We start from the raw sequence: 12,532 nt of genomic DNA on the forward strand, positions 1-12,532 counted from the left end.
GCGCCGTGTCCCCTTAGTTGCGAGGTATTCAACGCAGGTGGCTGAGCTGGAGTGTGGGGAGAGGCGGAATGTGAATGTGAGAGCAAGGTTGGTGTATAGTGAGAGTTAGAGTTCCGACGGGGATGCGAAACACCCATCCCCATCGATGGCCGGATAGGGGCCGGAGGAGCAAGGGTCGGTCGATTGGACAGGTAAGGAGGCGAGTTAGATTTTCGTCTCGGAGGTGCTGGATCGTTGGTGGGTTGTAGATGAGCCATGGAGCGGCCAACCAACTGAGGGCTAGCGGAGGAACCGTTGCGGCGATGTACAGTCGTTGATGTGCTTGAAGTCGGGGAGACGGCCTGGGACGCAAGCGACTCGACCTCGTCGAGGGAATGGGCTTGCCAGCCATTGTTTACCTTTACCATTGCGTATGACAGACGCGTCCTAAGCTCGTGCGACAACTTGGGTTGCGTTAGATCCTCAGAAGCCATCGCTGAAGTAGCGTCAACTTACATCGCCAATAGTGCTGGTGGTAGATGCCATGCTGATGGCACTGACATTTCTCGAGTGGGTTTTCGTGGGACTCTTGACCTCGCCGTCGGCCATCCGCTTCCGCGAGCTGGCGCCAATGTCGTCCCCATCTGTAACCATCCTGTCCTGGGCCGCCGCAATGGCGGATAGCTGCATAAGCTGGCTGTCCTGGCTGGGACCAACGTGGTGATTTGATATTGTGCCGTCGTCGCTAGGCGTCGGTGTGAAGACCCGATCGGAGGTACTAGTCGCGTTCGATATCTGGGAGCCGTCGGCAGACGGGGGGTCGCTCTGGGAGAAGCGTTCATCCGTTGAGAGAAGATGGCTGCTGTAGAGTTGGGAGGCCGCTATCTTTTCGTCCTGATCGACCGGAGCACGCGACTCGGTCGCGACGGGGGGCTGTGGCGGGACGGCAAAGCCCCCACTGGAAGCGATTGATGATGTCTCAGGGTTGCGGTCGCTTGCATGCATCGACGGCTGAGACAGGGGCATCGTTGTAGGGCTATTATTCGGCGCGACCGCAGCAAGGCGGTCATAGGCCGTGGATGTCATCGAGTCGTTGTCGCGGCCGTCGTATTGACGGGGAAGCGTACGGGGAAAGCCCAGAGATCGGTGGTGGTCGTGGTAGTAACGATTGTTGTGGACAATCAAGCGATGGGCGTAAATCCGCCGTGTCGAGAAAAGTCTCTCGGGGAGCAATATCGAGGAGCACTGGCGACCCTCGGTAGGTGCGGGTAGCGACGTCGGAGCAGAAATGTCGGTGATGCGAGACCCCCGTGGCGATGCAGAGGGGAAGGAAGAGAAGGAAACCTCCACTCTCGTCGGTCCCTGGTGGGTGACTCTTGTGGTTTACGCGGTCAGGCGCGACGGATGCGGGAGGTGGCACCCACTACAGTGTGGTGCCCGCCTTCCCCAGCACAGAGCAACAGTGGAAGGTTCCACCCTGGGGACCTTCGAATGCTTCTATTTCACAAGATGTCTGGTTTTTTAACTGTTTTTAAGCTCAAAAGGCAGAAGTTCCAACTTGAAAGCTCTCTGTTCGTGTTAAGGGCCTCTTCCGATTTCATGATCGGGTGTCGAGATCGCCGCCCCAGAACCAACGAGCCCATCCGACCGGCGACACGGTCAAGTTGACAGTTGACAGGGTCCCAGCCACCACCCACGTCGGCATGGGCACAAATCTTTTACCAGAAACCGCGCAACAAGCGTAAAAGGCAAATCTAAAGATCCTCCCGGCCATCAACACGATGGCACGTCGCACCTTGCGCGAACACGCTCTAGGCAAACTCTGAAAGGCCTCAGTTCCACGACGCCACGAACCACCAGCTCGGGACTGAGCCCCATGACGTCGGGTCTCTCCGTCAGCTTGACAGGTTTGCTGCCATGTTGCTGCCATGTCTCGTCCGCAGGATCACAAATCATTCAGGTGCCCCATGTCAACTATTAGCAAGCCAGATATCGCCTCGGAACCCGCCAACGCCTCCCTTTGACGCGGTGTGGCTTGCATTGGGTCGGCCTGCAGGTGGTTTGTTTCGATCGCACCATCCTTCCGCTGCAGAGTGCTTGGCCCACCCATGACACGAAATCACGTGATACCCGCGACACCCCACACCACGTGCACCGACAGCCTCCAGAGGGACCAGACAACAAGCATCGAACGACAACAATGAGTGTATCCCCGTGGCTTTCGGTGGAGAGCGTGTTCTAAAGTTTCCATTTCTTTCCGCCTGCTCTAGCCCCAACCAAATCTCAACGCCAGGGAAACCATTTAGCTAATGTGAATGGGTATCGTGAGCCCCCTTACCAATATCCACGGCAACTGATCAACTGTCATCTATCCACATCCGGGCTCATCACCCGCTGCCCCATATCCATAGACTCCTCCATCCAGAATGACACCTTCGTTGTTCTCCAGATCGTCCTGTACTCGCCGCCACCCCGTCTTCTTGGGTCTCCGCCCCTCGGCCTCAACCCCCTTCCCCTTAGCGTCAAAGACGGGCTTAATCAGTGAACCAAGCAGCGGGTTACCGCTGAATGCGCCTCCGGTTCTATCTTTGTTCCCCTTTGACTCGGCGAGCACAGCATGTCCAGCATCAGCCACATCATCGTTCTCATCAGGGCTGCGCGGGCGCTCCACAGCAGCCATTTTGCGAACAACCTTGCCCCCAACGAGATCAATGCTGACCACCTGTTGCCGCTTCTCGTACTCTGGCCGTGCATTCCACTCCATCTCCCGCATGAGCTTTTGCTGCCGCTTCAGCTCCCGGGCTCTCTCCTCGGGACTAGCCCACATACTACCTCCGTTACCCGCCATAGCTCCGCTCACGTCAAAATCAGCCGCCTCGTCACGAACCGTCGTCCGTCGCGCATTCTGTGCCTGGAAACCCAGAAGCTTGTCCCGGTGTTCTCTCGCCTTGGCCTCGGCCTCGGACAGAGTGGGGCCGTCGTTGCCGCGTGGCTTGGTGAACGGAGCCGGGGTTTTGCTCACATCAGCGCGACGGTTGGCTTTGGCGTCGGCGGCCATCCGCTCCCGCCCTCGCTCTTCCTTAAGTTCCTTCATCATGGCCTGCACATCATTCGAGCTCAGGAGTGGAGTGCCGCAGAATGTACAGGGTCCAAGCCCCTCCTTCATGCAAATGACCTTGCCACAGGACAGGCAGTTTGGTGCCGCGCCTTGCAGAGGGTGTCTCGTCGCCACGCAGTTGCATTTCCGCGCACCAGGCTTATCGAGTGAAGGATTCGTCGTGATTTCGAGCGCGCGGATCGCCAAATCGAGGTCCGCAAGGGCAGTGGACTGTCCGGCCATGGGCGTGCCGCCTGATATAGATATCTTGGTGCTTCCTCCCGCAGGTTTCGGTGTCGAGCTTCGGGAAGAAGGTGTTGACTTTGACTTAGATTTGGCTGAGTGATCTGATATCAGGTATCCGGCTGACGGGCGCTCTTTTGGCGCAGGTTTCGGGGTGCTCGACCTCGAGGCATTGTTGCTGGAGGGGGCACTAGCTCTCTGATGCTGTGGCATGTACTCTAGATCGCTGTCCTTTTTATTGTAGACTGTTCCTGATGGGGCAGCATAATCTGCGACTTGTCGAGGTCGTGGGGTATGTATCGCCTGGGCTGACTTCTTGGGCTTGCGCCTCGACTTGGGTACGGCGTCGGCTGTGTTTGACGATGAAGCTGGTACCGAAGCAGCTGCAGAAGACGATGCAGTTGCTGTAGTAGGATCTTTTCGGCGGGAATTGAAGGACGAGATAAAGTCGACGGCCTGGGGCGAGTCGCCAAGCAGGTTGCTAAAATGGGAGGCAGCCTCGGGCTTTGAGAGGGAGGCAGCGTAATCGAGGACCTGCTGGAGCTCTTCATTTGGCAAAGGAAGCAGCTGGGACAGCTGCGCTAAAGACATGGTTCTTGCGGGGTGGTGAAGTTGAAGAGAAGTTGAAGTTAAACTAGAATCAAAGAGGTCGGAATCGATATTGAAGCTGACGATCGACGTGGGGTTTGCCCCACTGCATCTCGCGCCAAAGCATCATCTTACCCTACGTCCCCGGCTGAGTCACTCACCGATGCATCGGAAATGGGATTTTCCTTAACGATTCTTCTAAGACCATAGGAATTTTGTTGAAAAAAAAATAGTGGTTTATTGCTGTAAATTGAAATCATTTGTTGTATCTTAGTCGTAGCCTGTATCAGGTTTATACACTATTCCCAAGTAAAAACAATGTGCTCCAAGGTAGTACGAGTTACTAGTTGTAAGGCCTTGAGTTTTGCAAAGAGAAGAGTAGAAATACCTTAGGAACAAACAATTCAACACCAATATTTATTTTGCATCCAGAGGCGAGTGGGATCACATCCCACGTCCCTTCCGACTTTTATCGACACAGCCAGTGGCTCTCCCCGATGCCCTCCGCACCCCGGCACGCGGGCCAAAGGGTCGGTGACTGGAACTGCACCCCTCCAACTCTCCATGAAACGAGCAGGAACATTGAGGAAACATGTATGTATATGCGATTCGCTCAAGAACCTAGCCTCGGGCCTGTACTTCCCGATGGTCAAACCCCCTGGGCCGTCGGCGTCCCGGACATGCGCCAGATATGTCACCGCCGGTGAATCCGGTGGGCGGTGCCGAGGAAGTTGGAACCACTTCCCGGCGTCTCCGAGCTTGACCCGGAGTCATGTGCAGGTGACCTCAGTCGCCCACCTCACCAGTCACGAGTCAGGCTTTGGGCGGGTGGTCGATGTTCCCCACGCCCGTTCCTCCAGACTTCCCACAGCAGTGACAGCAGTGACAGCACAGTGCTCTGGCTGGTGTAGTCACTACAGTGAGGGCACCTTATGTCATGTCACGGGAGCGACCGCCGTTTACCCGCAATGCCGAGCTAATGCCGGGAGCCATGCTCATTGGCCTATTGGCCCATTGGGCCCATTGGTCCATGCCCCCTCGAGCAACGTACTGTGTACCGCGGCGGCAGCACCTTGGCAACGTGAGGTTGTCCTCCCAACGAGCCAACAGCCATCGTCCCCCGGTTCCGTTTCCATCTTTTTTTTCTGCCGCCGGGAAAACCACGCAGCCACGTCGTCCCAAAAGATTCCCAATTCCTCTTTTCTTCCTTTATCCACACACAGATAACCTCTTGTATTCTCCCTCACACCTCTTAATCAACACAATCCATCATGATGCTGGCCTCCAAGATTCAGCGCCGGGCTTTCTCCGCCTCGGCGCGCAACGTGAGTTGACATGCCTAATTATCCAACCTCAAGCGAAAGGCCGACCGCTGATCCCAACACTCGTGCAGCTCTCCAAGGTTGCCGTCCTCGGTGCCTCTGGCGGCATTGGCCAGCCTCTGTCCCTGCTCATGAAGCTCAACCCCCGCGTCACTGAGCTCGCCCTCTACGACATCCGTGGCGGACCTGGTAAGACATAACTCCCCTGGTTGTCGCTCCCAGGAGGTGCCCAATTGAATGAATGCTGACTCCCCCTTCCTTCGCAGGTGTCGCCGCCGATCTCTCTCACATCAACACCAAGTCCACCGTCACCGGCTACGAGCCCACCCCCGCCGGTCTCGCCGCCGCTGTCAAGGACGCTGAGGTTGTCCTCATCCCCGCCGGTGTCCCCCGCAAGCCCGGCATGACCCGCGACGATCTGTTCAACACCAACGCCTCCATCGTCCGCGACCTCGCCAAGGCCGTCGCCGAGTCCGCCCCCAAGGCCAAGCTCCTCGTCATCGCCAACCCCGTCAACTCCACCGTCCCCATCTGCGCTGAGGTCTTCAAGGCCCGTGGCGTCTACAACCCCAAGACCCTCTTCGGTGTCACCACCCTTGACGTTGTCCGCGCCAGCCGCTTCGTCTCCGAGATCAAGGGCACTGACCCCAAGGACGAGAAGATCACTGTCGTCGGCGGCCACTCTGGTGTCACCATTGTGCCCCTCTTCAGCCAGAGCAGCCACCCCGACCTGTCCTCCAACGCCGACCTCGTCAAGCGCGTCCAGTTCGGCGGTGACGAGGTCGTCAAGGCCAAGGACGGTGCTGGTTCCGCCACCCTGTCCATGGCCATGGCCGGTGCCCGCATGGCCGAGTCCGTCCTCCGCGCCGTCCAGGGCGAGAAGGGCGTCGTCGAGCCCGCCTTTGTCGACTCCCCTCTCTACAAGGACCAGGGCATCGACTTCTTCAGCTCCAAGATCGAGCTCGGCCCCGAGGGTGTCGAGAAGATCCTGCCCGTTGGCCAGATCGACGCCGCCGAGCAGAAGCTCCTTGACGCCTGCCTCGGCGACCTCAAGAAGAACATTGAGAAGGGTGTCGCCTTTGTTGCCTCCAACCCCGGCAAATAAGCTGGCCCATTTTTCCACTGGGCGCCCTGTGGGGGCTCCTCTTCTCTCTTGAGTAGAGGAAGTGCTCTTCTGCCAAGGAGCAGGGGAGTTCGCATAGGGGGATGATCCATCGTGTGGTGCGAGCGGGCTTGGTTTTTTGGCCCTTGGGCTTGTCTCAGTAGTCACGATTGGGAGGTTTAGAGGGAAAACCGGCTTAGAAGAGCTTTCTTCCTTTGGACCCGTACAACCGCCATAGACGTAATCGAGCCTCTGTATCATAGCATGAATTAAATCACTATTTAAGCAATATTTATCTAACCTTGTGCCATCATATTCAATAGCACTTGTCCCATCTCTATGTATCTTGGTAGCTAAAGCCCGGAAGATACATTCTATGAGCATGTAATGATATAGGTAATTACCGGCCACTCACCACTCCCCCTCCGTCTATCATCCTCATTATCATGCGTTCGTCTACTTGCTAGGCCATGGCTTTTAACTCTACTGCCTACCAGCCCTCCAGGCTTCCAGCTTCTCTCTGCGCTCCGCGAGCTTGCGCTCAAACTCGGCCACCTTCTCCTGCTGCTTCTTCTCCTCCTCAGCAGCCTTCTTGGCGTCGGAAATGGCCTTGCGCTCGGCCTCGCGCTCGAGCTGGTCCGGGCGGCGCTCCGCAATGTCACGCGGGCGGAAGTCGCTGAAGCCCTTCTTGAGACCCACTTCGATGACCCAGCAGAGCACATAGTCTGCGACCATGGAAACCGTCATCTTCATCTTGAATTCCTCGGTGAAGGGCACGAGCTTCATGCCCTCGTTGATCTCCGGGATGAGCTCGAGAGCGCAGACAAAGGCGAGACCAGACACGCCTACGATGCCGTAGAACATGCCCTTGTTCTCCGACAGGGACTCACGGAACGGACGTCCCTGGTAGTTGATGGCAAATGTCGAGATCTGCTGAATCAGCTGGAGCAGGTAGACGGCCGAGTTGAGAAGCGAGGGCGCGAACTCGGCCTCAAGGTCGACATCATCAGAGCGACTGTAGCGAGTCAGTACTAGTTTCGGGGTGTTGGGGAGGGAAAGAGTTAAACTTACGGCTCAATCTTCTCGCACAGACGAGCAATGTAAATGAGCGTGACAATGTGCACGGCAAACTGACCAAGGATAGAGCCGATGATGTAGACGTTGAAAATGTTGGGCTGAGGGCGTTCCTTGCTGAGTCCCTCGACAACACGGGCGCGGGAAATGCTCAGGAAGCAAACCGACATGAGCATACCGCTGATAGTGTACTGCGTGTCGCCAAACTTGATACCCTCCAGGTACAGAACCGAAAGCGAGTATGCGCTGATGAGACAGTTGAGCGCCAGGATCTTGTACATCTGAATGGTGGCGACCAGGGTGCATCGCCCCTGGCGGATGATGTTGGGGACGGCAATGACGTTGCGCAGCTTGGACGTGAAGGGAGCGGCCACAGAGGCATCGCCAAGCTTCAGGGTCGGGGGCTCGTCATCGCCGAGCTCCGTCTCCATCATGCTCGTGGTGAGCTTGTCAGCAAAACCAGCAGCCTTCTTCGCGGCATCCTTCTGGCGATCGGTCCGGCCATCATTGATGAGATTCTGGGCAGCGGGGGAGGTAATGGTCTCCAGAGGGTGACCTAGGGTCTTGATGTATTCCTCGGGGGAGACATTCTTCTTCTTGGCCTCGCGTTCAATGGCCTTCTGATAGTTGGGGTTGGTCGGGCCGGGCGGGTAGAGATGGGCGATCATGACAGGGACTGGGGGCGCTGGCTGGTTGAAGCGCTTCATCAGATCAATCTGCTTCTGGTACATGTCCTTCAACTTGGTGTTGCGGGAGTGTTCGGCGATGCGGTTGAGATCATCCGGGGTACCGTTGAGAAGGGCAATGCCAATGTGAGCCTGCTTGAGTGCTCCCACGTCGTTGGTACCATCACCAGCCATGAGGGTATAGTAGCCCATATCCTTGAGGCCAAGAAGGATTTCCTCCTTCTGCTTGGGAGAGACACGGGCGTACACCCAGGTGTGGCGCAGAAGAGTGCCCCATCCGGGGTGTCCCTTGAATTTGGCGAGAGCGTAACCGGTAACACAGATATCCTTGGTCTTGATAATTTCGGGGTCGATGGGCTTCGAGGGGTCGACGGGAATGACGATCTTGTCATCAACGCTCTTCCAGACAAGGTTCTCACCGCTCTTATCATGGTCAGGAGCGTCTAGGATGAGAGCATCGCGGTCCACAATCTCGACCTCGCGAGCAACATGTACAGCGGTCAGGGGGTTATCACCGGTGATCATGACAACGCGGTGGCTGCTTTCGTTGAGCATCTGGACAGCCTCTTTGGCGTCCTCCTTGAGAGGGCAGTGCAAAACGAGGAAACCGGCGAAGATGAGATCGGACTCGACCTTCTCACGCTTGAGATCGTTGATTTTGGAGGCACTAAGCTCGGAGTCGACGGTGAGCTGCTTGTAGGCCAAGGCCAGAACACGGGAACCCTTGCGGGTGAAGTACTTGTAGGTCTCCTCGTAGTCATCGGGGACCGAGACGAGCATCTTCATGATCGTCTCAGGGGCACCCTTGACACCGGCAAACGTTCCCTTGAGCTTCTGTCCAGACTTTAGGTCGGTACCGTGAACCATGGCGATGGAGCTCTGGCGCTTCAGGGCGGAAGAGAACTGGAAACGACGCTTGATCTGAACGTTGCCATGGGTGCCACCGGCCTGGTTGGTGCTGAAGAGACCGTCGTTCTTGCCAAGAGTCCAACCAAGAGATTGAAGAGTAGCTTTTTCCATTGGGTCTCCGACAATGTCACCCTCGTCAAGCTTGACCAAGGCGTGGGCAGTGGCAAGAACCAACTGAGTCTCCATGCTAGCGTCCTTGACAGAGGTAATGGTAGAATGGGCACCATCGGTCTCCTTCTTGTCGGGAAGATCGGCGTGCGCAAGTCCCAGACCAGCGATACCCTCCACCACGAGATCCTCACCAGTCAGGGTACCAGTCTTGTCAAAGCAAGCCACGTCAATACGGCCAGCAAATGGAATGCGGAAGGGCTCGGTGCAGAAGATAGCAAGCTTAGCCAGGGCTGCCAAACTGGTGTTGACGGCGAGACTCAGCTCCATGGGGAGTTCGGGAGGGACGACACTGGTGACAATCAAGACGCAGTCGAGCAGGAGCTTGGAGCGCTTGCGATCCTTTTTAACACCCTCATCCCAGACATACCACGAAGCGGCAATGGCGAAGACAAGAAGGAAGAGAATGAAGAATAGGGCTTCGGCGTTGCCGGCGCCAACACGCTCCGTCGAGTAGATCATGGTGCGGACCAGGCTACCCTGGGAGGTCTCAAACCCAGTCTTTGTAACAATAGCCATGGCACCGTTGTCGGGAGGAGTTGGCACGCCAGAGGCAAGCTTAAGCTTCTCCTGCTCGGGGTTCCCGTGAGTAACCTGGAGGACCTTAGTGCCACCCCAGAGGAAAGCATTCTTGTCCAGACCCTCGGGGTCGAGCGGGGCGTCGGAGGGACGCAGCTGGATGGAATCCTTGAGAAGAGGGGTGCTCTCTCCGGAGAGCATAGCCTCGTTGACAATGGCTGTGCCTTCGACCAGGAGCATGTCGCAAGCGACGCCGCTGTCCTCCTTGGTACGGCCCACGGAGACCAGATCCCCCGGCAGCAGCTTGTCGCTCTGAATCTCGGTCCACTTGCCAAGACGGAAGACCCAGATATCGTATGGCTTAATACTCATGCCGCGGAACTCATTGAGAGTGCGCTGGCGCTGCCAAACCACGGTGCTCTCGAATGCGACGAGCATAAAGAGGGTAAACAGCGAGTAGTACCAGTACTCATCCAGCATCCACAGGCCAACGCAGAAAATCTGGAAGACGAAAAAGGGCGCAACGGCATGCTCCTTGAACAGCTCTGTGAAAGTCGGAACGGGAATGTCAAAGGTATTGGTGCCATAGTGCTGTTCAATACGGGAAACCTCGGACTGCTTGGTGATGCCTCGAGAGGACTGAAAGTGGCCAATGGTGGGCTTCGGCTCGACGTCAATGTCGTACTTGAGGGTATCGAAGACCTTGGTCACGGGGTTGAAGAGGAATCGGCGCTTCTGGAAGAGGAACGAGAGGTTGGTCTTGCCGCCGGCCTGTGTTAACTCGTCAGCAGGAGAACCCCATAGTGTGCGGGGACAGGGGAAGGAAGTACCTTGTCGCGGACCAGCTGGCAAATCTCGCCGGAGCCAGCATTCGCAATGGGGAGGACCTTGATCAGCTGGGCATCTTCAATGTCTTTGGCCTTGGTGGCCGTGAAGCGTCCCGCGAGGTCGACGCTCCAGTGGGTGCTGAGCCAGAAGAGGGACTGGACGGTGATGATGGCAGCGCACCAGACAAAGGTCCACTCCTCGCCGCCAATGTACTGGTCGTAGAGCTCCTGGCTGAGGTAGTATCGCAGAAAGACGGGCCAGACAAAGGCGAAGGGCCAGATGTAGGTATGGAGATAGAGCGGCAACGGGCGCAGCAGCTCGGCCTGCTTGATCTGCGCGTTGTCGACGAGTGGCGTCGGCGCCATCGTGGGCAGAAGGTGACAACGTCAAGAGTATCGGAGGATCTACAGCATCAATCTGGGCTTGATATAAAAGAAAGACCAGGGGCAGCAGGCAAGACGAGCGTCACCGGTGATGCAGAATGGACTCGTCGGCGCGGACCTGATCATGGACGATGGAGATCTGTACTTTTCTTCGGGGGAAGTCTATGCGGTTCCAGGAGGCCTGATGTGGCGTGACACAGCTGGGCTGGAGACTTTGTGGCGCAAGTTTGTTGTGGCGCCCCCATCGGATTGGCCCCGCCCAGGTTCCTCTCAGTGTCTCCCTGCCCCAGAATTCATCTTCGTTGACGACAGTGGACCTCTGTAGCCTCTCCGTTGACTTGCTCTCCAGCTCCGCCCTGTCACCAAGTATGGCCATGAGAATTTCAAAATTCACGAAAAAGGTCCTGCGTGAGCCGTTGCAGACCATATAGGCCACATTATTGCCAGCTTACTGCACCATGTGCCTCATGTGCCTCCCTGCTTGAGAACTCTGGCCTGGAACATCGTGGGCTATGGTGGGACATTCTGGATCTCGACCTCTCACCGTCCTCGGTTGCAAAGGGAGGTTTTTCTCTCCAAGCGGCCGGTGACTGGAATTCTAACGTAGTTAGTTCCTCGGATGCATCATCATGGTGCGCCGCGTCTCAGAACGCCGAATGCTGGGCAGTCTCCCAGGCATTGAAAATATTATGTCCAGGCCTCTCAAAACCAGTTCGATCTTTCACTCGGCATTGAAAGGAGGCAACCCACGGAATGCCATAGAGCCGTCCCCGGATCTATCACAGGTTGAAGATGCTTTAGCCGAATCAATCAGTATGTGCTTGCTTGCCTCATCATCATATACCTCCGCGGCTTAGGCTTTGTGTAGGTGATGATAGAACGCTCGAGCTGAATGTAGGATCTTGGCCGTATTGCCCATTTGATCTGTTCGGATGGCCCGTCTTGCCGCGGTTTACGGCATGCGAACTGGTCTGCGATCGTATCGTCGTCGATATTACGGATCTGTTGCCCGCTGCCCACCATCGCGAGACGAATCAAGAACAGGCTCAGACACGGCGCTGCCGCTCCGTTGACAAGCGAGTATAGCCTCTTGACGACGGCCAACGCATCATCGATTTTTCAGGAGCCGATGCGCTCGTTCTCTTGCATCGGTCCGATGTCGTGCTTGTCAAGGCTGTCGAAGCCCTTGCTGGTGATCCCAAGAGGGGCCTTTGGGAGCAATTTGGCGAGGCCGTAGTTGTTGACTGGTCCGTATGTGGTAGGCAGTTGCTCCTCTTCGATTTAGCCTCTTGTCCCGGATGAATGAGACAGTGGAACTGATGCGGAAGTATCGTGTTCTAAAGAAGGCGAGAACATGTAAACTAGGCTTCTAAACACTGGGGTTGAGGATAGGGAGACGAATATATATGATGCCGCATTTCACCGAGAGGCTGGTTGGAGCAGCGATCAAACCGTTCGGGCACGTGCCGACCCCAAACCTGGAGCTTCCAACTGCCGGATCGGAGACAAATGCAGCCAAATGTAGACATTAGTCTGATTGAGGAGTGGCGGTACGAAAACCCGGGGGAAGAATGCGGGGGCAATTCGGCCTAACCCCAGCGGTGTCTTCATCTTCCTCCAGGAGGGCTGGCACT

General features: G+C 56.6%; 4 protein-coding genes across 4 annotated transcripts; 1 reads left to right on the forward strand and 3 right to left on the reverse strand.

Moving 5' to 3' along the window:
• Nucleotides 1-486: 486 nt before the first annotated feature.
• ACO1O0_004797 (uncharacterized protein) lies at nucleotides 487-1,005 on the reverse strand (the record flags this gene model as incomplete). The annotated part of the gene is made up of 2 exons (XM_083194230.1): nucleotides 487-937; nucleotides 998-1,005. The coding sequence occupies 2 exons, from the start codon at nucleotides 1,003-1,005 to the stop codon at nucleotides 487-489; spliced, it is 459 nt and encodes a 152-aa protein (XP_083051178.1).
• Nucleotides 1,006-2,347: 1,342 nt separating this feature from the next.
• On the reverse strand, nucleotides 2,348-3,910 carry ACO1O0_004798 (putative zinc finger motif, C2HC5-type-domain-containing protein; the record flags this gene model as incomplete). Its single annotated transcript, XM_083194231.1, has 1 exon — nucleotides 2,348-3,910. The coding sequence occupies one exon, from the start codon at nucleotides 3,908-3,910 to the stop codon at nucleotides 2,348-2,350; it is 1,563 nt and encodes a 520-aa protein (XP_083051179.1).
• A 1,268-nt stretch (nucleotides 3,911-5,178) lies between these two features.
• MDH1 (malate dehydrogenase MDH1) lies at nucleotides 5,179-6,334 on the forward strand (the record flags this gene model as incomplete). The annotated part of the gene is made up of 3 exons (XM_083194232.1): nucleotides 5,179-5,232; nucleotides 5,301-5,418; nucleotides 5,496-6,334. 3 exons carry the CDS (start codon nucleotides 5,179-5,181, stop codon nucleotides 6,332-6,334), a joined length of 1,011 nt encoding a protein of 336 aa, XP_083051180.1.
• Nucleotides 6,335-6,814: 480 nt separating this feature from the next.
• On the reverse strand, nucleotides 6,815-10,880 carry SPF1 (ion-transporting P-type ATPase SPF1; the record flags this gene model as incomplete). Its single annotated transcript, XM_083194233.1, has 3 exons — nucleotides 6,815-7,346; nucleotides 7,403-10,458; nucleotides 10,518-10,880. 3 exons carry the CDS (start codon nucleotides 10,878-10,880, stop codon nucleotides 6,815-6,817), a joined length of 3,951 nt encoding a protein of 1,316 aa, XP_083051181.1.
• Between the last annotated feature and the right edge of the window lie 1,652 nt (nucleotides 10,881-12,532).

This window comes from Amphichorda felina (genome assembly GCF_050947745.1).
Source record: "Amphichorda felina strain 45539 chromosome Unknown scaffold_4, whole genome shotgun sequence".
In the NCBI taxonomy this organism is placed as follows: Eukaryota; Fungi; Ascomycota; class Sordariomycetes; order Hypocreales; family Bionectriaceae; genus Amphichorda; species Amphichorda felina.